Source organism: Geotrypetes seraphini, chromosome 1 (assembly GCF_902459505.1).
Source record: "Geotrypetes seraphini chromosome 1, aGeoSer1.1, whole genome shotgun sequence".
Lineage (NCBI taxonomy): Eukaryota > Metazoa > Chordata > Amphibia > Gymnophiona > Dermophiidae > Geotrypetes > Geotrypetes seraphini.
In genome coordinates this window covers 316,440,625-316,467,743 of record NC_047084.1, presented here as the reverse complement: position 1 = coordinate 316,467,743, position 27,119 = coordinate 316,440,625, and the positions used below count along the sequence as shown (strand labels likewise).

Sequence of the window (27,119 nt, the reverse complement as noted above, 5' to 3'; positions counted from 1 at the left end):
CCTGAAAAGTAAGTAATTGCTTTGCTCAATTTTTATACTGTTTGTAATAATGTTTTCTGACTTTTTTTTCTTCGTAGCGGTATGTCAGCCTTCATGCAAGCATGGAGAATGTGTTGGACCAAACAAGTGCAAATGTAACCCTGGATACACTGGAAAAACTTGTAACCAAGGTAGGAAAAGAAACATAAATATCTGAGCAAAAATGAGGGTTTTTGCAGGTGGAAGGAAGAATCACTGTATACTGCTACTGCACGAATATCATTAGAGTAATACTGAGCCAGATGATGGTAATCACTCGTAAATCACACGGGTCGCATCGAGGTGGAAGAAGATATCTTCCTTCTCGTGGGTCCCACGGCAACCAGGGGGCACCCGTGGAAAATCAGGGGAGGGAAACTGCACAGTGACACCAGGAAATTCTTTTTCACTGAGAGAGTGGTTGACCGCTGGAATAATCTTCCACTTCAGGTCACTGAGGCCAGCAGCGTGCCTGATTTTAAGGCCAAATGGGATAGATACGTGGGATCTATTCACTGAGTTAGGTGGGGAAGGGTCATTGCGGTGGGCAGACTGGATGGGCCGTGGCCCTTATCTGCCGTCTATTTCTATGTTTCTATGTTAAGCTATATGGATAAATTTTCCATACATTTCTTTATGCATATAGCTTTCAAGTTAAAATCTGACTATTGAATTCACGGTCCTAATTTAGTACAAATAACTTACCTGTGTAAAGTAAGGCCTACTGTGTAAAACAGATAGTTACGGTAGTTTTCTGGAGAGCAGCTCAATGTTGCTGCTCTCTGGATGACTTCTGGAGCTACCCCATCACCCGCTCTAGTCCCAGCCCCTCTTTAAATGGATAACTTTGGACATTCTGGGGTAACAGATATATGATCTATTCTATAGGTACCTTTGACTAAGGTGCACTAACAATTAGCATTCTAAATGCTAGATTACGTATCGTTCAAAATACAGCTGTTCGTTTAACTTTTAATTTGAAGAAGGCAGACCATGTTTTAAGTTTCAAGTTTATTAAAAATTTGATAAAACGCTAATCATAAATTCTAAGCGTTTTTCATAAATTCTAAGCGTTTTAATGTGTCACCATATTACTGGAAATTTCATTGGTTTCCATTGAACGCAAGAGTTATATTCAAATTTGGATGTATCTGTTATTAGGTAACACATGGCCTAGCTCCAGATTATCTTGTTGACCATGTCATGTTTTAAGACTCTAGAAGTTTGCTACGAAATTTTACTTTGTTCCCTTTTCCATCTGTAAAAAGATATTTTCACATATTATTGTCTTTTCAGACCGTGACAAGAGATAATGGAATTTAGTATTTTGTTAACCAACTCCATTTCACACCAACATTTTAGGAAATTGATTAAGATTTTTCTATTAAAAAAGTTTTTTTGTCAGCATAAACTTATATATCACTGTGTATGTACAGTTTTTCTTTTATTGTTGGCCACATTGAACTACAAGGTTTTGCAGTATATAAATAAACTTTTATGTTAGTTTATGTTTATTCCTATAGACTTCTTAGCATTTAGCGCACACAAATTGTTATCTCACCTTAGTAAAAGGAACCCTACGTGTTTTAATAAAATACTAGAGGAAAATTGACAGAAATGGCTCCTAGATTAAAGTACAAGCAAATGTAAATGTTAGTGTTTATACTATGTACACAGTGTAGACTGGAAAAAGTAGTGGAAACGTAATCAAGTGTCCAAGATATAAATCCTAAGATTAACAAATAATGTGGAGCACTGAATATTGCATATAATGCAGACTTAAAACAGAGGAGAAAAGACCTCAAAAAACCCATGGATTATAATCAAACAGATCATGACCAATTGGGGTTGGGTTTCATCACTGGTCAAAAACCTCTGTATAATAATTTATTTTTAATTTTTATGTGAATAAATTTTTCATAATTCAATGTGTATTATTATAAATTGAGATAAAGATTAATTATCAAAATAAGTGCCTGATATTATAAAGCCTTAGACAACATTATTTGAGAGTTCTAGCACTAAGTAGCTGGTTTTTTGATGCTCAATTGAAAATAAGAGAGATTTTGATAATTAATCTTTATCTCAATTTATAATAATACACATTGAATTATGAAAAATGTATTCACATAAAAATTAAAAATAAATTATTATACAGAGGTTTTTGACCAGTGATGAAACCCAACCCCAATTGGTCATGATCTGTTTGATTATAATCCAGAGGTTTTTTTTGCGGTCTTTTCTCCTCTGTTTTAAGTCTGCATTATATGCAATATTCAGTGCTCCAGATTATTTGTTAATCTTAGTGTTTATACTATGTACATAGGGCCTGATGATGTTACAATGATGTCAAGATTGTGCATCAGACATGCCTACTTGCTCTGAGCCACAGCCATTGTGAGTTGGGTTTCTCTTCTTATTTTCTTAAACTTAAATGCAATACATTTTATCATGTGCTTTGCTTGAATAATGCATTATTAAACATCTTTTTTGATTATTATCAAAGAGGAGCTTCTTTACCCCCAAAATAGAAGCCCCGTTCACCTAAATGTGGATGTCTCTGGCACGCCTAAGTCGTGTCCACCTAACTCGCGCCCAACTAACGCCCAAAAGTAGACCTGGTTTTGCAGCGCCTACTTTTTAAGTGAAAATATAGATGTGTTAGGATACTGAGCACCATGCGGTTCTGTAAGTGGACGTCCATATTAAAACCATGCCCACACCTATCATAATAGGCGCTGCTTTTTCCGATGGGTGTCTACGAAATTCTGGATGCCTATTTTGCGAATTGCGCAAAGCCTTTGGAGTCTAACTTTCAATTATTGTTTGGTAAAGTCGTTAATTGGGCTTATTATCCAGTTTATTTGGCCGCCTAAATTGCTGGACGTCTACATTATAGACGCCTAACTTTAGGCGGTCCTTTACAGAATTTGCCCCACTGTGCCAAGTGTGTTGAACTTGGGGTGAGCATGTAAGTTTCATGGCTCCATATCATTCCCATCGTGGTTGGGCTGAGAACTTTTCTGCACCCCCCTCATATTAGTGCTAATTGGCTCGTTACTCAATTAAATTATATGCCCAAATTTTCATATGGAATTTTGAGTGCCATATATAGAATCTGGGATAAATATCCACATTGGGTTTTACACCGGCTGAAAGGTACCCACGGATGTTTTCAAAAGTTCTTGTTTTGGCAGGACCTTTACACTAGAGATTAAAGGAGTCATTCTCCTTAATCCCAAGTAGTTTATCTCCACCTCAAAAATGAAACTAAGCTAAAATTGCAGCGCTCGGCTTCACTGGCAGCAGTTACAAATGCAGGTTTGTAAAATAGGGCAGTGCATGTGTGGAAGCTGCTGGGTTTGTGCCGTTCATGGTTTCGATATGTATCTTCTGCAGGCATTTTATAAAAGGCAGACCCTTGTTTAATATGTCACTATAATTGAGCACATCCTGACCTGAACCTCTCAATTCCGATCCCTACATTCTCTGTAAAATGGGGCTCTATATATCTTTATAAGCCTCCCACTTAGCTTTCATCCATGTGGTACCTCTTTTACTGTTACCCTTCACTTGCATCTACTGATTTAAGCGTGTAGACGTTGCTTTGAAAATTGTCTGCTAAATACAGAAGTTAATTATATGACATTAAAGTGCCAATCTTTCATTCATCTGTCAGGTTACAGTTTCTGTAAGATAATATCTGGCTAAACCCATCCTCCGGTACCTTAACTTGTGTCACCCAACCCAGACCCTGGGGGACTTTGAAACTAATGGCCTGTCCTTTCCTGTTACAATTAATGTGTTAGTTCCATGTTTGCTATCATTAGTGCTGCTGAGATTCATGTGTCCTGAACGGTGTTCATAGAAATTGTAATGATAAGGATTTAGATTTGCTTCTGAAGACCAGGATGTATGGATGACATTTCTCTCAGGCTCCTGTCTAGGGCTTACTGAAAAAAAGAGAAGGATGGCGCCACAAAAAACTACAGTGACATATTTATTTGTACAGCAGTTCTGCTTCGGATTCTCCAGTGCTCCCTAATCCTCCTTCTGTCAGTTTGGTTTCAAATACAGAGGGCCTTTGTTTCTTCAAGACACTTTCTCTAGCGTTTTTCTTTTGTTTTTAATTCTTGCTCTGGTAGAGATTTTTTTTTTTTTTTTTAAGAAGTGGTTGATTTTTATCTTGTTTTATGTTTTCCTTCCCTCCCTCCCCCCCCCCAGCCCTCTTCTTCATATAACTCATTTTCCCCTGAATTTCAGCTCTGACCATCTGTACTGTAGAGTGAGCTGTTATAATAATGTTGCCCCGACAAGAACTTTTTGAATGCAGTGCGTCTTCCCCTCTGCAACGTTCGCTATACAGCACCTGAGGTTAAGAGGCTGAATTATGTTGAGCACCAGTAGCTTTTTTTTTTTTAGTGCTGCACAGCATATGGTTCAGGTACCCAGTTTATTTGGCTCACCAGTAACATTTCCAGTACACATCTTGTGTTTTGGGTTTTGTTTTTGTTTTTTTTTGCAAGTCAAGAGATTAGGTAAAGGGTTCTCAGACCAGTTCTTGAGACGTGCCAAGCCAGTCTGGATTGCAGGGCATCCACAATGAAGACACATGAGAGAGATTTGCATGCCCTGCCTACTTTCTATGCAAAAGCTATTTTGCCCATGTTCACTGTGGATAACCTGAAAAACTGACTCTGTGTGTCCCTGAGGATTGGGTTTAGACACATGATATCCATACTTTTCTGAGACCAAGTAATAATGGCTCCAGAACATACTGTATATAATTTTGGGCTCCTTTTACAAAGCCATATTAGGCGTTTTTATTGTTGGCCGTGGCATTATCTCTGAGGCTCATAGAATTCCTATGAGCGTCAGAGCTATTACTGCTGCGACTGGCAATAAAAAAAGGCTAATGCGGCTTCGTAAAAGGTGTGTGTGTTATAATCTCATTGAATAATGCTTCAATTGGATTTGACGGTAGAGTATTCCAAGACTGTGATTTTCAGCCTATAGAACATTTCCCTGCATGTGGAGCTAGTTTTGAGTTCTTTTTTTTTTTTTTTAATTTTATTATTTTATAAACTACAACAGTGTACTACAGTTATTACAAAACAATTATTATAAAATTATTTTCATAGAATACACCAATTCATACAATTAATCATAAAAAATACTGTTATATCCACCCACTCTTCTTGTCAATTAATAATAATATAGAGTAACTTAATGATACTAAATTACAAAAATTTGATATACATATATAATATCTTCAATTATCTCCCACCCTCCCGGATATGTAGCGACAAAATCAATAAATAAGAAATATTCTCAATGTGAATCAAGTTCTTTAAGGTCAGGGTGCCATTCCCCCCCCCCCCCCCCCCCCCCCCCCCCCCCCCCCCCCCAGTAAAGAGAGTGCACTGCAATAGCCTTATATCAGAGCTGATAGGTAACATACAGACTAGGATTTTTCAGCTCTTCTGTTATGCCTTTCTGCCTGCATTCTTTTACTCTTTGCATGTACGAGAGTCTCTTATTTTTACCTTTAATAGAACTGACTCATCTATGATTTTATTTTTTGTATGCCATTATTGGCTAGATTTAATGGGATGTGTTCTGCTTGTTTCACCATGTAGCAGATGGATTCCATCTTCCCCTATTAAATGGAATAGAGTGCTTTAAACACTTACTAGCCTGTGATCATGAGGCAACATGCTACACAGGGTTGCTATGAAAATCAGCGTCCCTGTCAGGAAAAACCACCTTGCCAGGAGGCAAAGGGAAGCGACAGGTTCTCTCTTGTTGTGTTTAAGAATATCATTGTTCTGGGTCAGTCCGTGCTCTGCTTTTTCTCTCTCTAAGTGCACAGTTTAAAGCCTGGAGTGACAATTGAAATGCAGCGATAACGCGATCAGTAGCCGAAGGAAGGATTCAGTGTTTCTCACTTGTCTTCTGTGCCTTCTCCCTCCCTCTAAAGATGAACACCCGCACACAGCCTCGGCAGACCTACATGGTGACCTGCTTCTTTTTCGCCCCGTGGACCATCCTGCCACAGGTTTGCCTTCAAGGGGTGAGAATGTCCTTTCTTTATTCTCAGGTGGTACTCTCCATCCACCTGCATGGCTTCAACGACAGCCATAAAACCTCTCGCCAGTGCACCGGACATATTTGTGGCAATTCTATAAATTGGTGCCCCGATACCCAGCGCTTAGCACTAATTCTATCACAGCAACATTATAGAATAGTGGTGCAAGCCAGCATTGGTGGCCATTTTAGGAGCGTTCTCTAAGGCTAAGTGAGGCATATTTTTTTTATAGTTTTCTAGAAACAATCCCCGAAATTATAATTGTATAGGTCCCCCCAAATTTGGGTGTGGATCTCAGATCTGCACATAATTAGTTAGTTAAACACTAGCCATCAATTACTGGAGTTGACAAGCATTTTATTGACAGTAATTAGGAGTTATGCATAGGTCTGTCCTGTGACACATGCACTTAATTTCATAGCATGCAACTGCAATGAATGTGTGGCCTGTGTGTTTGGGGGCGGGGGTGGAGGCTGGGTGGATCAGAGGTGCTCATGAAATGAAATGCAGTGTTACAGAATACCTGCATTTGCATGCCTACCATGAGTTGGGTGCCAGCATTTACACGAGCCTTTAAAGCACAGGTGTCAAAGTCGGTCCTCGAGGGCCGGAATCCAGTCGGGTATTCAGGATTTCCCCAATGAATCTGCATGAGATCTATTTGCATGCACTGCTTTCAATGCATATTCATTGGGGAAATCCTGAAAACCCGACTGGATTCCGGCCCTCGAGGAGGGACTTTGACACCCCTGCTTTAAAGGATGCTCTGTGCAGAGCACTCTACAGAATACTAGCTTAGCGTGGATCGTCCATAACTTTAGGCACCATTTGTTGAATCTAACCCTATGGCCCTGATTCTCTAAAAGTGCGTCCCGATTTTAGGCAGCTGTAGACGTCCTACAGCTGTCTAATCAGCCAATCGGGATGCACGTTTAAAAAAAAAAAAATGCTCCCCAGGCAGGCCTGAAGGCGCCTCCGGGAGCCTAGGGAGACCCGCAAGATGCCTAAGCTCGTCTAAGGGCCTTAGGCGGGCCTTAGGCTGAACCTAGGCGGCCCTACGCGTCTCCCTAGTAGATGAGAAGCTTAAAAATGTAGGCCAGCAAAATGCTGGTCTACATTGTAAGTAGACGCGGCCGCTATACTTATCGCGGCAAGGGATCTCTCTGCCGCTATAAGTATAGCGGGCCGTGGCCCCTGACCGATCACTGGCAGGAGGGTGCCCAAACCCTCCTGCCCGAAGACGCACCCCCCTCCCCGACACTACCGACCGCCCCCCCCCCGACACTACCGATCCCCCCCCCCGACAATATCGGTCGCTGGCAGGAGGGTGCCCAATCCCTCCTGCCCGAAGACGCCCCCCCCCCCTCGGCGCTAACAACCCACACTCCACCAAACCTGTTCTTACAGATCGGTCTTGCACGTCGAGCAAGCAGGCACGCCTCGTCGAAATGAGGCGGGCCCGCCCCTTCCCGGCCCATCCCGCCGAAGCCTAAGGCCTGATTGGCCCAGGCTCTAGAAGCCTGGACCAATCAGGCCTTAGGCATAGCGGGTCCGCCCATCCCCACTTAATCTAAGGCCTGATTGGCCAATCTGACCTTAGACTTAGTAGGGATGGGCGGACCCGCTATTCCTAAGGCCTGATTGGTCCAGGCTTCTAGAGCCTGGGCCAATCAGTCCTTAGGCTTCGGCGGGAAGGGGCGGGCCCGCCTCATTTCGACGAGGCGTGCCTGCTTGCTCGACGTGCAAGACCCATCTGTAAGAACAGGTTTGGTGGAGTGGGGGTTGTTAGCGCCGGGGGGGGTGCATCTTCGGGCAGGAGGGATTGGGCACTCTCCTGCCAGCGACCGATATTGTCGGGGGGGGGGCGATCAGTAGTGTCGGGGGGGGCGGTCGGTAGTGTCGGGGAGGGGGGTGCGTCTTCGGGCAGGAGGGTTTGGGCACCCTCCTGCCAGTGATCGGTCAGGGGGCCACGGCCCGCTATACTTATAGCGGCAGAGAGATCCCTTGCCACGATAAGTGTAGCGGGCCGTGTCTAATCTAACCCGATTCTCTAACCCGCGTCTGTAACATGGACGCCGGTTACAGAATCGGGGTTTAGTTTAGGCCGATTCTGAATAGGACACCTCTCCCGGGCGTCCTATACAGAATCAGGGCCTAGGTGTCTTGCGGGCCTCGCCTTCAATATAGGCGGCCTGCCTGGGGAGCATTTTTTTAAAAAAAACGTGCATCCCGATTGGCTGATTAGACAGCTGTAGGACGCCTACAGCTGCCTAAAATCGGGACGCACTTTTAGAGAATCAGGGCCTATGTGCGTAACTGGGAGACAGGCCCATGGCCCGCCCACATGCCACTTAAGTGTACACCTGCCTTGCAATTAGACACTATGGGACAAACTCTATAAACGGCGCCCCAATTATAGGCAGCAGTAGGCGTCCTACTGCTGTCTAACCAGCTAATCGGGACGCACATTTTCAAAAAAAACAAAACAAAACCAACCAAGGCAGACCGCCTACTCTTTAGGCATCTGTTGCGGGCACAGGGAGGTGCCTAGAGAGGCTTAAGCTCACCAAAGGGTGGGCATGATTTCGCCTGGAAGTGGCCTTGGACAAGTTTAAATGGCCCTAGGTATCCCTAGGGCCACGATAGGCACCTGAAATGTAGGCGAACAAAAGCTGGTCTACATTTCAAATAGATGCAATCAGCTGAGTGGCCGTAGCAGGCAACTCGCCTCTGTGAAATCAGCCGGAATGCCCGCTGCCACCCCCAAACCCTCACCGAACACTGATCACAGCAAGAAGGATGCCCACTCCCCCCTGCTGCCGATCTTGTTGATCCCCAACCCCTGACACTCCCAACCTCCCCCCCCCACACACACACACACATCCAATTGGCAGGAGAGATGTCCATTCCTTCCTGATGCCAGCCCTGTTGATCCCCGAACCCTGGACACTCACCAACACCCACCCAACTTTCCCCAACACCCACGTCAATTGACCAGATACCAAAGACCTCTACCATGGGAGGAGCCTTTGGTATCTGACCAACTGGAATCTTAGGCCACTCCCAGTGCATTCCAAAATGCACTGGGAAGGAGGCCTAAGTCTCCAGTTGGCCCAGTTTCCTAAGAACCCTCCAGTGGGAGGGGCCTTAGGCACCTGGGTCAATTGGAGCCTTAGGCCTCTCCCTGGTGCATCCCAGAATGCACTGGGAAGGGGAAGGCCTGCCATTTTGGAAAAGGCGGGCCTGCTGGCCAAAGGCAGTGGCCATCCCTTTTGCCGGCCATCTCTTAAAGGTACGGAAGGGGGTTTCAGGGGTGTCAGGGGGATTGGGGTGTGAAGGAGTGTTGGGGTATGTTGGGGAATGTCGGATGAGTGTTGGGATGGAGTTGGGGAATGTTGGGGGTTCAGGGGATTGACGGGGCCGATGGCAGAGGGAGTGGGCATCCTACCTCCTGCTGGGGGACTTCAAGATGGTGTTCAGAATTGGCGGCGGGAGGAATTGGGTATCCTTCCTGCCGGCCAGGTTCACTGGTGGGGGAGTGGGGTGTGGGGATTCCCTACTGGAGCCTCTCAGCTGATCATGGCAGGGGTATTCCTTTGCTGCGATCAGCTGATAGGAAGGGATCAGACGCAGTTCTCTAACCGGCATGGGTGACGGTTAGAGAATTGGGCCAGTTAGGTGGGGTGGGCGTTTGTCCCTTAAGGCAGATGTGTTTCTGTATTGGACGCAGGTGTGTAAGTCTCAGCCGTTTCTTAGGCGGCTGCAGAAACAGGTATCCTATACAAAATTTCCCCTAAGGACCTGATTCTATAAATGGTGCCTAAATTAATAGTTGTCCAGAGAAATGGCACCTACCTTGTCTCAGTCAAAGTTATTGAGAAAGACATGGGGGTAGCCACTGCATGCCCAGGATCAGTAGCATGGAATGTGGCTACATCTTGGATTTTCGCCAGATACTAGGGACCTGGATTGGTCACTGTGAGGATGGGCTACTGGGCTTGATGGACCATTGGTCTGACCCAGTGAGGCTATTCTTATGTTCATAGATGCCTTTTATAGAATCACGCCAAGTGGCATCAAACTCGAAGTTAGGCATTGGTAGGTGACAAAGACATAGGTGCTGGTATTTTAGGCCAAGAAAACCCTAGCCCAGGGGTGAGCAACGAGGGCCGCAATCCAGTCGGGTTTTCAGGATTTCTCCAATGAATATGCATGAGATCTATTTACATACAATGGAGGCAGTGCATGCAAATAGATCTCATGCATATTCATTGGGGAAGTCTTGAAAACCCGACTGGATTGTGGCCCTCGTTGCCCAACCCTGCCCTAGCCTAATATACTGGCATCTAACACAATCCTCACCCAAACTCTAACCATGACTACTTTTCGGGTAGGCAACAGCAGGCACCTCGGTATAGACACCTACATAGCGTTTACCAAGCTAGGTGCCTACCTGATAATTAATGTTTTTTTAAATGTTTTTTTTTATTTTAATGGTGCTGTCCAATTAACAGTGTGGATTGAACAAATTAATAAAAATTAAATTAGACGCCTAGATCAGCTAGGCACTTATGCGCTACCTTATAGAATAATGCCTAGTGCACATAGGTGCCTAAGTGTCAATTAATGGTGCCTTTGAAGCCTATCTCTAGGCTCCAGTTCATAGAATTGCCCCCATTATCATTAATACTGTCTCATAAAATCCAGGCCTGCAGCATGTCCCAGGCATGCCAAATATATGTGCCTTGGCACTTCATTTCTACTGCCGCTGTCTATCCTCTGGAAAGGCTTTAATTCAAAACTTTTAAACCTGCCAGTGCTTTACCTTTAGTTGCTGCAGCTTTTGTTCTGCTCCTTTTGAAGAAAAGGGTAGCGAAGCCTTGCTCCTATCAGTTTCCAAAAGGGGCATCGGCCACGGTGTTACTGAAAGTGTTTAGATATTACCACCGATCTCGCCTTTGCTCTTCTAGTGTTCTCTGTTCAGCAGAATGGTAGAACTGAAATGATTTTTCAGGGATGCACTCTCGGGCGTAGATAACTCGGCCATGTCTTTCACAGATTGTGCAGGTTTTTTTTTTCTTGGGGGGCATATAGATTCCCACATAGGGTCTCTCCCCAGCTAGGCCTACTATGCTTCATCCAAAAAGGAAACCTGAGAGCTTAATATCAGGATTTCTATTTTACCCTTTCAAACCCAGAGTAGAATACAAGGCCAGTCACATTCAGGTACAGTAGAAAAGCCCCATAATTTTTCCCAAAGTTGGATGTGATTAAAAAAGAAAAGTATACTAAATATATGTTGCATTAAATCCTCTGTGTATGTCAAATTAAGATGAGTAAAGACAAAACAAAAACTGCAGACCATGTACAAGATGCAGGCACTGTTTATTGCAACATTAGTAGTATAAATCCTTATTACCAACCAAGGGATCCGACACGGTCCATGTTTCGGACAACTTGCCTTCCTTAGGGATCCGTGGTAAATAAGTTATTGAAACAAACAGCAATAAATGGAATAAACGAGTGCCGCTTAGACTCCGATATCGAGTGTAGAAGTTTGTCGCAATGACAAGAAAGACCAAATTAAGATGAACACAGTGTATTATGAGTATGGCAAATTGTAACCCGTTTTGACTATATATTATGTATGTTAACCTGTAACCCTTTCTGAGCTCATTGGCGAGAACGGGATATAAAACAAAATAAATAAATATTACCTCATAGAGAGTGCCAGGCTTAGTGTGAACATGATAAACACATGCAGCAGAAGGACCAAGCAAAACCCAAAGAAGGTGCTAGGCTGCAGAGACCTAAAGGTCACACTGCTTGCTATTTGCTGGCCCAAAACTGTGCACTTGCTGAAACTGGTTTCTCGCCAGGTGCATTCTATTTAGATTAATCAGAGCATTTTATGGTATAACTGATCCTTGTTCTGAAAGTTAGGAAGGAAGGCCGCTTGGACGCATTTCAAAGAAGTGAAAGAAAAGCAAAGATGGAGCCAGGCACAGCATGTGCTGCTCTGATATGCTTTCGGGGAAAAATCCTACAATCCTACACTAACCCTAATTCTAGATATGGCGTTCAAACTTGTGTGCGCAAATATGGGCATACACCCAATTTGTGCATGCAATTGATAAACCAATTAGAGCTGATAATTGAGAGCTGATAATCACTAATAGGCATTCATTTAATTTTGTGCGTGCATCTTTAAGTGCCGAGATCCGCACACAGATTTTACATGCAAAAGGGACCACACGGTCATGGACGGGGCATGGGTGGATCAGGGGTGTTTCCTGGAATTTGTGTGCAGTGTTACAGAATAAGGGAGATCTACGTCTAATTTAGCCACAAAAATTTACACCAGGTTTTAATTGGTGTAAATTCTCACACCCAAAATTGGGTGTGGATCCTAGTGCCCAACTCTTGGCATCGTTTAGCATTTACTACTGTTAATAATTTCTAGAGCGCTGTACAGAGTCACAGAGGAGACAATCCCTGCTCAAAAGAGTTTACAACTTAAACAGAATTGCATTTAGCACTAATTTTCATCAGTGCCAATTTTTGGGGGCACTATATTTATTCATTGGGATTTATTAACTGCCTTTTAATGAAGAGGTTCACTCAAAGCGGTTTACAATACATTGAATAGTAATCAGGTATTCTTAAATATTCTCCCTAGCTATCCTGGCAGGCTCACAATCTAAGTGTGTGCCTGGGGCAATGGGGGGATTAAGTGACTTGCCCAGAGTCACAGGGAGCAGGCTGGGATTGAACTCGCAACCTCAGGAGGAGAGTGTGGGGTGCAGTGCTTAAAGCTACAGCCTCAGCACTCTGGGGTTGTGAGTTCAAACCCACGCTGCTCCTTGTGACCCTGGGCAAGTCACTTAATCCCCCCATTCCCCCAGGTACATTAGATAGAATGTGAGCCCACCAGAACAGACAGGGAAAAATGCTTGCATACCTGAATAAATTCAGGTAAACCATTCTGCGCCCCCTTGTGAGAACAGTATAGAAAATTGAATAAATAAATAGGTCACTTCTCCCCACACAACATTATTTGGGGGAAGGGGGGGGTATTCTCAAAAGATGGGCTCTACTTTAACTAGGATGTAATCAGACTGCAGGTAATCACAAGCAGAGCAGCCTTTAAACTAAAACATGGGGAAAGCCAGCATCCTAAAGGCTTTGCTCACTCCCAGAGAGATCAACGGACTGTGTCAGAACAGCATCTGGAATCATTTCCTGTGCTTGTCCTTCCTCTCTGCGCTGCGCTCGGCATCTGCCTCTCTGCTGCTTCCTCTCTTTATTCTCTAAAGTAAAACTTCCTACTTCGCGCCCGCCTGTGCTTGTGGGCTGCCAAATCAGCTTTGGCATCATGCAGTGATCATGTCATCCCTAACGTCACCTTTTCTGGCCCTGCTGCTCTCTTGCCTGAGCCCAGTAACTGCAGCATTTTGATTACAGGAGACTACATGGTGTCATCTGTCATGACGCCATGATAAAATGGAGTCGCCTTCCGAGCCAGGGTGCAGTTCTAAGGCAGCCCTTAATGCTATTGGTATTACATAAAGGAGTAAGTAAAAGTGCCAGTCATTTGCATTGCAGTATGCTGGTGCTTTTACTCCTTAGCAGCCTTAAGGTTTTCAAAGGATATTATATGTACTTTTCCTTCTATTTTATCTTCCTTCCAAGCTAGGGTTGTTGTATTGTAAATGAAATGCCACTGCAGATCCCTCTTCCAAACTGATAATGCTGACTATACATTATTTAACTTGTGGGTTTTTATAAAATCTAGTTCTGCAAATATTGTAAATAAATTCTGGATCTGGCCGGTCCTTCACCTTTTAGTAGGATATTATTCATTAGGGAAAGGAAAGATATGAAATTGATTTTGAAAGCAGACGTTACAGGCAGGCCCAAGAGGTAATGTTTTTATGAGCAGGCATGAGGACAGATACATCAAGGGGAAGATTGATAACTGGAACATCATGATATGAGCATAGTACTCCATATCTCCGACAACTGCATTGGCTGCCTGTTGCATTTAGAATTCAATATAAAGCAATTATGTTATGTCATCAATTTTTATATGGCAAGATCCCTGAAATTTTTTAAGGGTTTGGTGTCTTGAGTTTCAACCATTAAGATCATTGTGCTCCAAAAGTTCAGCATTGCTGAAAACGAAGGCTAATCCTAAATATGTGGAAACGAATGCCATGACTTTTACATGTAGAGGGGTTAAGTTGTGGAATAGCCTGGTTGGTCAAATCCGAAAATGTAGAGACAGGAATACATTTGGGAAAATGTTAAAAACACAACTATTTGAGGATGCATTTCTTTGAGCAATTGACTTTATGTAAAAATTGAATCTGTCTGTTTTTGTTTCTATCTTGTTCTGACTTTTATAATATTTTATGTATGTAATTTTTTGTGAACCGTTTTGAAAAAAAATGGTATATAAAATTTAAAAAATAAATAAATAATAAATTCAGAAACTGGAGAGGAATGGCTGAGTGCCACCACAGTAGCACATCTCTAGGAGAAGAATATGGTGCTGAAAGTTGTGTCTTAAAAGTTGTGCTGTTCAGCAGTGGCGTAGCGAGGGTAGAAGGCACTTGGAGTGGTGCCAACCTCCTCTCCACCCCCCCTTCTTCCATGCCCCCCACGCCACACTTGCACCTTCCCTTCCCATCCCATACCTCTTTAAATCTCTGGCCTGCTGCTCTCACTGGCGTTGACTTTTCATCTGATGTCATTTACTGGCCTCGCAACCTGGAAGTGATTTCAGAGGGAGCCAGGCAAGCGCGGGCGGCAGGCCAAAGTAGATGCTCAAGCTGGCAAAGATTTAAAGAGGTATGGGCGGGGCCAGGAAGGAAGAGCACAAGTGTGACTGGGGGGGGCAGAGAGGTGCAGAAGCTCCCACCAAGATGATGCCTGGGGTGGTCCCCCCCACCCTTACTATGCCACTGCTGTTCAGGACTTATGGTGAATACAGTTAATAAAGTCTCACAAATTCTTATGGAACGCTCTACCTCAGAGTGGTCCGAGATTAAAACAAAACATTAAAACCGCAAAGTCTTTTGCAATAACCTAGCCCAGAGGCCTTCAAGCCTTATTTTTAAATGTAATGGAGCTGCTTCTGTGATCTAATGCCTCACCCCTGGAGCTCTCTATTAACATGCCAGCTGAGTGATCACTGAACATAATAGCCATGTCACTGGAACTAGAAAGGATCAACTCATTTGTTTTAAGTCTGGGAGCCCTTGGAAGTATTCTGTAGGATACTTTGAATTCAGTAAATGTTTTGTGTTGCTCACCACTTTGTGCTGTCATATAGGCCAAAGGGATCAGTTGAGATAATTTAAGCATCAGACATGTGACATGCAACTGAAGTGCTCTCCATGTGCTTCCCCGACATGGTTGTAAAGCAGTGTTATTCATAGACTGATGTCTTACTCTTAGTAACCTGTCTTCAATGGCTTGGTCAACACCATAAATATTTGAAACTGTGTGGTGTCATTTTACCAACCATATGGAAAGATCCACGTAGGAGCTGTCATGTAATCTGCAGATTATGAAGTTTATATATGGCAGTGAGCACTGATGTGATACCCAGCTCTGCCTTATTTATATTAGGAACTTCTTGATAGTTCCTTATTGGGGACCATATAATGGTCTATGACACACAGTAACAACAGATCCGTTTGTTATAACTAATTACACATTGGAATTCTTTTTTTTTTGTTGTTGTTGCTTTATTCCTTATTTAAACTGGAGGTTTTTAAAATTAATTTATGTAACCTTATTATTTACTATTACAGTATACAGGTATACTTGGCTTGATTACCCAATCTCTTGTTTGTAATCCACAATGAACTTTTTATGAGGTATTTGCAGAATACAGTGGTGCCTCGCACAGCGAACGCCTCGCACAGCGAACGCTGCGCACAACGAACTTTATGTCTTGATTCGTACAACGGACTTCGTTTCACACAACGAAGTCCGGGGTTCCTGCGGGGTTGGATCGCAGCGGGGTTGGTCGAGCCGCGAGGGTAGTCTCCTTCTCCTTACCTGCCCTGTCGCAGCACACAGCCGAACGGAAATCTTCCCGATGTCAGCGCTGACGTCGGAGGGAGGGCTTAAGCAAAGCCCTCCCTTCCTCCGACGTCAGCGCTGACATCAGGAAGACTTCCGGTCGGCTGTGTGCGGCTGCGGCAGGGCAGGTAGGAAGAAGGCAATGGCGAACGAAAGAGGGGGGAGGGGGAGGGGGAGGGGGCGGTCCGCCCCGAAGAATGTGCACAGCTGGTCAGGTCCCCCGATCGACCGACAACAGGCCCGGCCGACAAACCTCCCTGCCCTGTAGCCGCGAATCTAAATTACCTCTTACAGCAGCTTCAATAATCCAGCTGCTGTAAGAAGGTAATTTAGATTCGCGGCTACAGGACAGGGAGATTTGTCCGACCGGGCCTGTTCTGTTGTCGGTCGGGTGCAAAAGCGCCACAAAGGTGGAGGCAGGGAGGGAGGAAAGGTGGAGTGGAGAAGAAAAGACGCTTAAGGGGGGAGAAGGCCGCTGAAAGCACATGTTGGAGCAGGGGATGAGAGGGAGGGAGAGAAGGGGAAATATTGGACAAGGGCAGAAGGGATGCTAAATCATAGGGTGACAGGCAGAGAGAACAACAGGAAAAAGAGTGGAAGCAATCTTGAACCCTGAGGGTGAGGGCAGAGAGAGGTGGTGAGATGATTGATCATGGGGAGAGGGACAAAAGGGAATAGAGATGGGATAGGAAGATAGTGGAAGTAAAAGGACAGGGAGATGTATGTTTTTAGATGTATCTAAATAAAAATAATAACAAAAAATTTATCTTTTTTATGTCATCTTAGCATATTTTATGCTGCAGAACGAATTATTTTTTTTTACATGTATTCCTATGGGAAAACGCGTTTCACATAACGAACGTTTCACATAACAAACTTGCTCCTGGAACCAATTAAGTTCGTTGTGTGAGGCACCACTGTATAAGAACATATTTATGTCTCATCATCAATGAAGATCAGACTTGTCCACGCCCTCATTTTCTCAGTGGTCGGTTATGGATGCGAAAGCTAGACACTACGGAAACAAGACAGAAAGAAGATTGACTCATTTGAGCTTTGGTGCTGGAGAAGGATTTTATGCGTGTCATGGACCGCCAGAAGAACTAACAAATTGATCCTGAAAAAGATCAAATAGTCTATGTCACTCAAAGCCCAAACGATAAGTTACGACTGTCTTATTTTTCTCACACCGTCTGAAGAGAAAGATCATTGGAGAAGGACTCAAGTTTGGGAAGATCAAAGGGACCAGGCGAAGAGGGCGACCTGCAGTCAGATGGCTGAAAATGTTGAAAACAACCATGGGGGGGACTAGTACAAAACCAATTTCTTTTTGGATCTGTAATTCATCAAGTTGCTAGGACTTGAACATGAGTCGACTATTGTTATATTTTTCTAAGCAGAGTTTGTACAGGAGTTTTCTTATCTTTTTTTTTTTTTCCTTCAGAATTTGTATTGCAAGTATCAATGAACTTTACTTCTTAGCTTCAGCTCCAAAAATTTGCAGTTGCTTTCATATCTTAACCTTCACATACTTCCCCCCCCCCCCCCCCCTTACGTCAGTACTGATGCTAATTTAAAGAAAAAGGAAGGTTTAGGGGGAATTCATCAAGGGGTATCAACCAATTTAGCACATGCTAAATGCTAAGACACTCATTCATTTGGGTGTCTTAGCATTTAGGGCTCCTTTTACTAAGGTGCGCTAATGTTTATAGTGCACGCATGAAATTACCGTGTGCAAAACCACACGGTACACTTCTAGAATAACGCCAGCTCAATGCTGGCGTTAAGGTCTAGCGCGTGCAGCAATTTAGTGCATGCTATTCCGCGCGTTAAGACCCTAACGCACCTTAGTAAAAGGAGCCCTTGGTATTCATTAATCGTTAGCATGTGCTAAATCAGTTATTACCTCTTGATGAATTCACCCTTTAATATGTAGAACACAGGTTGTCTTCTATTATTTCAGTTGGCTGCTTGACACATGAAAAACTAGTTGTGCCTGAACGGAAAGCAACTGTAGACTTCAAGGGCTGCAATAAATGTTTTGTCAAACTTTTTACATTCATTTTGTCTGAGTCGGGTTGATTTTTGTATGTTTTAGTTACCATGCAAACCTGATTCGTTTGTGCTTCTTGCTTCTTATGCTTTCCACATTACACTGGTCCAACTGCAAGTCAGCTTATGGAGGTATATAAATTTCATTGTATGCATTTTTAGGTGTGGCTGGCACTTCTAAGGTGAACCTAATATGTAAGTATTTTGCTACCCAGTCTTGTGTTTAGGATAATAATAAAGTTAAATTAGTGGCCTTTAAAAGTGACTTCACAACCCAAACACGTAGACATCTCAGTTTCATAAAAGTGTCTCTACAGTAGGTTATCATGTCCTCTCATGTTTATCTCGCAAACTATGCCAAGCCGCAGCACACTAAACGTGGTGGCCGTGGCTCGAGGCATCTGGAAGTGCGCGGATGTCAACACGATGACATCACATGCATGCTTGAAGGCCCTCAAGACGGGCCCTGAGCCGCCAGTGGGGGATGCTGGAAGGGAAGATGCGCGGAGAGGAAAGGCGCTGACAGCGGTTGACTGCCTACAGGATGTGTCTCTCACCGCGAGAGGCACGTCCTATAGGCAGTCAGCCAGCGCCAGTGCCTCTCCTCCTCCCGGCATCTCGCAGCACAATGAACTCCCCTGGAATCGCGGGCAGCACACCAGTGTGCCGCTGCACACAGTTTGTGATACACTGCTCTAAATATTTATTGTTGTTTAGTTCATTCATAGCTGCGTGTATTCCTTCAAGGACCAGAATGTTCTAGAAAGGATTATTTCCAAAGGAGGCAGCATATGAAGGTTTTAATATACTGTATATATATATAAAAAATAAATAAATTGCATAAAAATGGAATGTTTTTGGAAGTGGAATCTGTTGCCTTATTATAATAGTTTACTGTGGTATTTTTAAACTGATGACTGAATTTAGGACTTATAAAATGTGTTGCACTTCAATGTGCAGAAGTAACAGTAGATAATACGCACCTGGGTCCTGCTGGGGAGGAGTTTAGCTAATATAGGATTGGGAATCCAAGATTTGCTTTTCTTGATTGATTTTATGATATGCTATTTTTTAGGAAGCCATGTGGTGAATTTCGTATGCTGCTGAATTTCTGCAGTTTAACCTTGTGTTCTACTTAAAGTTTATCTACAGCAAGGGGACTATTTATTGAACCATGTTAGCTGTTAATGTGGCAGCTGACTGGCATTAACAATTAGCATAATACCTTAGCAGTTAGCACTATACTGCACTCTATAAGGAGTCTTCTTTCACCATATATTCAGTTACCTAAACCAGACGGGATGGGCACTTTGGCCATTTTGTATTTCAAATTATATTTTCTTTGGCCAACACTCCCACCATCCCATCTCTGTTAGTTTGGAGGTCACCCATCAGTGAGAATATTCCACTACCAGAGACAACTCCAATTGTTCTCTTTAATACAGTTGATCACAAATAAAAGAAAAATGCACACTTAACAGTGAGATGCGATGGAATATGAATTCTATTATTACAGTTTTGAGTCTATTCTGTGGCCAGCCCTTCTCTTACAGAGAGGGGGTTGGGCAGGGAACAACTTCATGCTGCTGGCTAATGGGTAAAAAAATCACCATGAATTTCTAAGACTTGGGAAATCAAGCAATAGGATTACTGCCTCAAGAATGAGACATTTAGGTCTCTGAATTTGCTGGCATGCTAACAGTTGCTTTCCTTCCCTTCATGAGAACTGCACAGGCAGGGAAGCAGACAGATAAGCATTCGATTGGGGATTGGGGAGTGGTGGGAAATCTGCTCCTCTCATCATGCATAGGGCAGCCAAGGAAACCAGAAGGGTTCCATAAGGGAAGGCACTGGAAACAGAGTACAGGTGCTAAGAAAGGGCCCATCATCCAAAGATTACAAACTCCCAAATAGTTCATTATACACAGCTTAATACTTACCATATATACTCAGATATAAACTGAGATTTTTGGACCAAATAATGGCCCATAAATGGGGTTCTCTGTTTATATTTAGTTATCCCCAGTTGTGTATTCCCCCCCCACTCCCCTCCTGGACCTGTTGCAGGCCTCACCTGGGCCTGCCTTAACCCCTGGTGGTCCAGTGGTGATCTGTACCAGCCAGCTCTGCACCACCCCATCTGCGTCTCGTATCTAGCAAAGGCCTACTTATGGCAGCCATTTTCGTTAGTGGCTCTGCATGGGACAGGAGCATTGGAGGATCTCTCCTGCCCTGGTTCACTGCTGGACCACCAGAACATGCAAGGTAGGCCTTTGTAAGGTCCAGGAGGGAGATGGAGTGGTATGGAGCTGGCTGGTACAGGACACAAGAGGGGTTGCTCCTGTCCTGTATCACCACAGGACCATCGGGGCTCAAGGCAAGTCTGAGGGATACCTGCAATTGATCATGGAGGAATGGGGAGGCACAGAGCTGGATAGGAGAAGGAGGGATTGCTTCTGTCTTGGCTCATCACTGGGCCACCAAGGTTTAAGGTAGACCCAGGGAGAAGCCTGCAACAGGTATCGGGGATGAAAGGCAGGGGCTGGGTGCAGAGATGGGAAAGACAGGACATCTTGGGAAAGGCAGGTATGTGGATATTAGGGAAGAGGGGAGGAAAGAGAGAGAGCATTACCTATATTTTAATATAAACCCTTAGTTTATATTCGAGTCAAAAAATCTGCTCCCATACAAATGAGAGCAGAACAAGCATAATCTATTTTTTTTAGTTAATTGTCTAATGGACAGTGGGGCAGAGCCAGCAGTGGGCCAACAGGTCATGAATCAGTGGGTCAAATGGGTTGTGAAATGAGTGGGTCAGATGGTTCATGGGTCTATGACTCATCTTTTTAAAGTAGGGGCCTATATATTCAAGCTCAGTTTCAAATATTTACTTTACAATCATCTATTATAATGGTCATACCAAGGAGAACATGTGGTATTGGCATTCCCATGGTTAACAGTGTGGCATAATGCTTGAGAATGGTGTTTTCCATGTTAAACAGCTACAGAATTAATTGTCATTGATTAAATTCAGTATATTGTGGGTGTGAATCAGTGGTTCACATAATCAATGGTAGTAAGTAGAGTGAGGAGGGAACTGTACACATCAACCAGAGATAAAGTATTTGAGATTTATTTAAAACAAATGAAATGTTACATCCAATTTATGTTGCAGACCTGACACCGTCAGTGTTTCGGCTTGAAAGTCTGCCTCTGGGGTTACAATTGACATCCAGTGGATGGTACCCTTGTAACATCAGAGACATATAATGGCAACATTTGTTTTTCCCCTGCAGATTGTATAATGCAAAATAACCGATACGAGTTATAGCATGCCAATCAATCTCTGTTATTAGTTATTTTGCATTATACAATCTGTCGGGGAAACACAAATTCCGCCATTATTTGTCTCTGATGTTACAAGGGTACCATCCACTGGATGTCAATTTTAATCCCTGAGACAGGCTTTCGAGCAGAAACGCGGACTGTGTCGGGTCTGCAACATAGTTTGGTTTTCACGTAATCGATTGTTCAGTCAATGGTAATCGGAAATAAAAAAAACACCAAACAATTCCACAGAGCAAACAAAGGGACAAATCAAAACAAAAATGGCTTTGTGGAAATGATGTTCTTGATGTAAAAATTGTTTACTGTAACAAAATATATCCAGCATATGTATACGAGTGATTCAGAAAGTCAATAAGACAATAAAACACAGTCACAATGTAATACGGTTAAATGGGTTGTGGGTCAGCTTGAATGACCCATTGCTTGCTCTGTGGTGGCGAATGTAAACAGTAAACATGGAAGTAAATAGGGGCATTACCATTTAACATGCCAGGTAATACATCGCACAACACCACCTGAATAGATATCTGCCGTTCAGCTAACATGTAGTAAAGAGCTTTTAAATCCTAGCACCTAAATTTCAGCACCATTTAATGAATTTAGCTCTCAAGTAAAAGAGCTTTTCAATCTTTTACTTGAGGGCTAAATACATTAAATGGTGCTGAAATGTAGGTGCTAGGATGAAGCTTACTGAGGTTCCAATTCTATAAACAGCACCTAAAACACAGAAGCCAAGGAACGCAGAACATAAGTTTAAGTTTCTTTATTTTTGATATACCGTCTTATCAAATCAAATGTCTAAACGGTGTACAGTGTAAAAAGATTGTAAGGGACAATTAAAATAGGTAAATAAAAGCAATATTTTATCAAATATTAAAAAATACTAGACGAATTCGACATAACGTACATGAAACGGAAGGAAAGTAGGGGAGGGAAAGATTGTTTAAAATACATCGAAGTAAAATTAATAAAAAAGGGCGGTAAATGGGGAGTGGCAAAAACATTAGGAGGGGAATCATCTCAAAAGAAGTATTAGTTATTTCAAAGCTTCACAGGTTCATCATGAATTGGGTGTCGTTTATAGATTCATGCCTAGCGGCACCTAAATTGATCTTAGGTGCCCCTTATTTTTGCCAGGGTTCTCTTGACTTAAATACCAGCGCTTAAGTCCAATTTAGGCGCTTACATACCCACGATCCACCCTTAACCACACCCACTGTCTGGTAGACACTTTGAACTAGGCGCCTAGCTGAAAGTGCTATGTGCTTACTTAGTTAGGTTCATTGAAAGCAATTAATTATAATTTAAGTCAATTAAGCTAGTTATTGGTGCTGATTAAGCTTTTTTTTTTTTTTTTTAATTAAATTAGGCACCTAGATTGGCTAGGCATGCTGCTCCAGGTGCCTAACTTTAGGTGTCTTTTATAGAATCTGGCCCTGAGTACATATTCTATAACAGTAGCTCTCCATGGAACTGCTACTATAGGATGCTAGCGTACATCCACATCTATGTGCCTAACATCATATGCAAGCACATACGCATGACGGCTCAAAGGCTGGTGCAAGTGGTTGCATCTGAGCTACAAGCAGTTGGGTGCATACATGATAGCATTCTATAACCTAGGTGCCTAACTACCTGGCACATCCACAACCTTCCCATGTCCGTGGCCCACCTCTTAAAGTTGCATACTCGGGAATTTTAGCATGCAACGCATACAATTGCAACTAAGAGCAGTTACATAAATAACTGCTAATTGGTGTCAATTAGCAGCCATTAAAGTCAATTATAGCCAATAATTGGCTGTTAATTCTAATTAAGAGCCAATTATTGAATTAATCTAATATGTATGAGTCACTCTATACCTGTCTAGGTTCAAGAAGACATACAATCAAGAAAGTTTAATACAAAGGATGAAGAACATGGAGATGGAGTTGGCGGGCAGTAAGAAGGGAAGAGGGAGAAGAAAGGGGAAAGGCAGGGGGCTAGAGAACATCTTTGGGGGAATAGGAACGCAGAGAGATGGGTAATTTCCAAGAATTAGAATTTTTCCTAGCCGTTATCAATTGAGTAAACTTAGTCTATGAATTACATGCACAATTTTGCACACTATGAGCAAAAGTTGGACGCCCAACCTTATAGAATTAGAGGGTGAATGTCCAGTTATTGGTAATGCCCCCATCAGTTAATAAAGAGGTTTTGTTGCGGTCGCATGTTTAAATGCGGCTGTCAACCTGTAGCCTAGTGTATTGCAAACTGTGTGCCGAGGCAGATTCCAGGTGTGTCGTGAGGCGCCGGCACTAGCTGACTGCCTGCAGGACATGCCTCTTGCCACAAGAGGCATGTCCTGTAAGCAGTCAGCTGGCACTGATGCCTTTCCTTCTCCAGCACCCCCTCAACAGTTGATAATTGGAGGCACAGGGCCTGCGGCTGGAGGGCATCTGTGCATGCACGGACGTCGATAAGATGGCATCGCACATGGGCGTGATGTCATCGCATCCACAGCTGTGCATTTCCAGATGCCCTCCAGCCGCGGGCCCACATTTAGTGTGCCGCAGCTTCGAAAAGTTATGTATCACACTGCTGTAGCCACTACAAAACTTTACTAAAGTTCATTAATAAACCCCCAAGAGATTGCACATAATATCCCAAAATGAAGTACTGCTATAGTGATACAGACTCCGTCCGGCAGGTTTGTGTTTATGCATCTGTCACAAGGTAACTTGAACTTCAGATCTCAACCAAACCAAATGATCCCAGATCGACGCTTAACAGTGGGTTTTTGTGCTTCCTGCAAGCCACTTTGCTTATTTTTCTTTCCTTTTTCTCCCTGTCCTTCACTCATGTTCTTTCCAGATCTAAATGAATGTGGGCTGAAACCGCGGCCGTGCAAGCACCGGTGTATGAATACTCACGGCAGCTACAAGTGCTATTGCCTGAATGGATACATGCTTATGCCTGATGGATCCTGCTCAAGTACGTTTAGGTCTTTCAACTTCCCATTGCTTTGTTCTATGTGTTTTGTTTTGTTTTCATTTGCTTGTGTTGTGTTGCTTTCCTAATGCTTTACTAAACCAACCAGTAAGCCGTTTCTTCTATTCAAACTTCAACATTTTAGTTAACAATGTTAGGAGGGCTGCTGAGATGATCTTATTAATAGCAATAGTCCTGCCGCCTGCTTTTAAACAGAAGCATTTGGAAATAAATCGCAGGACTTCAGGGTTGCACAACACATGAAGAAAATTTTTATCTCCATTTCAGAAGAAATACTGTTACCTGTATCTTCTTTGGTCCCATTTATTGACTTCATATTTCTAAACTAAGTGCCTTTGACTGTGAATGCTAAATGTTTTAAACTGAATTTGAAAATAAGCTTTATAAAATGGACTGATGAAGATATGTGGTGAGCTGCATCTCTTCTGAAGTTGGAGATTTACTTGATAATGCCACTATTCAGAGGTCCACAAAATATTTTCTTCACATGTTGGTATATAAGATTGATTTGAAGTGAATTTAAAGTATTAAGTGATTTGTGCTAAAATTTTGTTTGGTGATCTCTTTTTTTCTGCACCTTTGCATATTTCTCTCTCTCTCTCTCTCTCTCTCCATTCTCCCCTGGTTGTCCAGCATCTTTCCTATCCTGTTCTCCCCATCACTCTTGTCCCCATTCCATGTAGCATTTCTTCCTTGCTCTCTCAAAGTTCTACCTGTCCCCTGCCCTGTCCCCTCCATAAGGCAGATCCAGCGCCTCTGCCTCTCCTTTTCATCCAGCCCCCACTGATCCAGCACTGATCTCTCCACCCACTCCCTCCACTGCTCCATTACTTTTCCTCTTTGGTCCTGGCCGTTACCAAGACCACCGCCTCTTTTTTCCCACAGTCTTTCAAACCTATTTGCTTTGACAGTGGCAGCAGGAGTGATAAACATACACTGCTGGTGACCTGTCCAGAATCCTTCTCTCTGGCACTTCTCGCCCCTGCATAAACAGGAAGTTGAGTCAGGGGGCTCAGGATGTGCCAGAGAGAAGAATTCCAAGCAGACTCCTGTTGCCACTGCCCCCTGACATCATAAGAACATAAGAATAGCCTTACTGGGTCAGACCAATGGTCCATCAAGCCCAGTAGCCTGTTCTCACGGTGGCCAATCAAGGTCACTAGTAGCTGGCCAAAACCCAAGGAGTAGCAATATTCAATGCTACCGATCCAGGACAAGCAGTGGCTTCCCCCCATCTCTTTCTCAATAACAGACTTTTTCTCCAGGAACTTGTCCAAACCTTTCTTAAAAACCAGCTATGCTATCCGATCTTACCACAACCTCTGGCAGCGCGTTCCAGAGCTTAACTATTCTCTGAGTGAAAAAAAGAGTCCTCCTATTGGTTTTAAACGTATTTTCCTGTAACTTCATCGAGTGTCGCCTAATTTTTGACGAAGTGAAAAATCGATCCACTTGTACTTGCTCTACTCCACTCAGGATTTTGTAGGTTTGAAGTTAAACCGCACGCTAAACCGCCTGCCGCGCTAGCCGCTAACGCCTGCATTGAGCAGGTGTTAGTTTTTTAGCCGGCCGCGGGGGTTATCGTGTGATGAAATGTCCGACACGCTAACCCCGGTAGCACGGCTTGATAAAAGGATCCCTAAGTCTTGTTTTGAGCATGTTTGGCTGCGTGTGGGATGGGCAGGATGCAAACACATGACAGGAGTTATCCCTCAGCTCGTTAATGCTCTATTGCATAGTGTAAACTAATAATTTTGTGCTGTTGATCGCATGCCTTGCAACCATCTCTGCTTCTTCTCTGCCACATCTTTACTTCTCACATGGACTGGCTCACCTCGGCCAACAGCAAAGGATGCTGTGTACTGTGTCTATTCCGTTTGTGTTTGGAGCTGGGTTGCAAGCGGTTCAGGAATGCAAAACGAAATGGCACAGAGGAAGCAGCTCTTCAACATTTTGGAGATATGAACTTGTTTCCAACTTCAGTTTTAGTCCAGTATTATAAAGTACAGTGGTGCCTCACACAACGAACTTAATCCGTTCCAGGAGCAAGTTTGTTATGTGAAACGTTCGTTGTGTGAAACGCGTTTTCCCATAAGAATACCTATAAAACAAAATAATTCGTTCTGCAGCCCTACATTTCCCTCCCTCCACCTCACCTCACATGCAGAGCCTGCCAGCCTTCTCCCTCACCCAGCCGCACGATCTCAAAAAGCTGTGCACGCGCAGCTGCTGGAGTTGATCAATGTTCTCCTCTCCTGCAACTTCCGGTTTCCGGTTGCGTCAGAGGAGAAGATTGAACAACAGAGCATGCGCGCATGTGCTGCTCTTTGAAAGTGTGTGGCTGGCCGAAAAAGAAAGCCGGAAAACTCGGTTTTTAAGGTAAGGTGGAGGGAGATGATGGAACACTGCATTCAGACAGGAGGGTGCTGCTGTTCCCGGCTCACATTAGAAAGCGGCGAGAGTAGTTCCGCCCCACCCCGGGCCCCTCGGGCGACTTCGTTGTGTGAAACGAAGTTCGTTATAGGGA

The 27,119-nt window shown here is 43.5% G+C and overlaps 1 protein-coding gene across 6 annotated transcripts in view; it reads left to right on the top strand.

Moving 5' to 3' along the window:
* NPNT (nephronectin) overlaps window positions 1-27,119 on the top strand; it is a 168,644-nt gene that overhangs the window by 80,994 nt on the left and 60,531 nt on the right. For 2 of the 6 annotated variants that reach the window (XM_033956628.1, XM_033956620.1), the window contains 3 exons: window positions 78-170; window positions 5,999-6,091; window positions 24,455-24,574. In XM_033956628.1, coding sequence (XP_033812519.1) covers window positions 78-170; window positions 5,999-6,091; window positions 24,455-24,574 — 306 coding nt within the window. The remainder of the gene's footprint in view (window positions 1-77; window positions 171-5,998; window positions 6,092-24,454; window positions 24,575-27,119) is intronic. The other 4 variants (XM_033956652.1, XM_033956637.1, XM_033956643.1 and 1 more) reach the window with 3 other exon arrangements.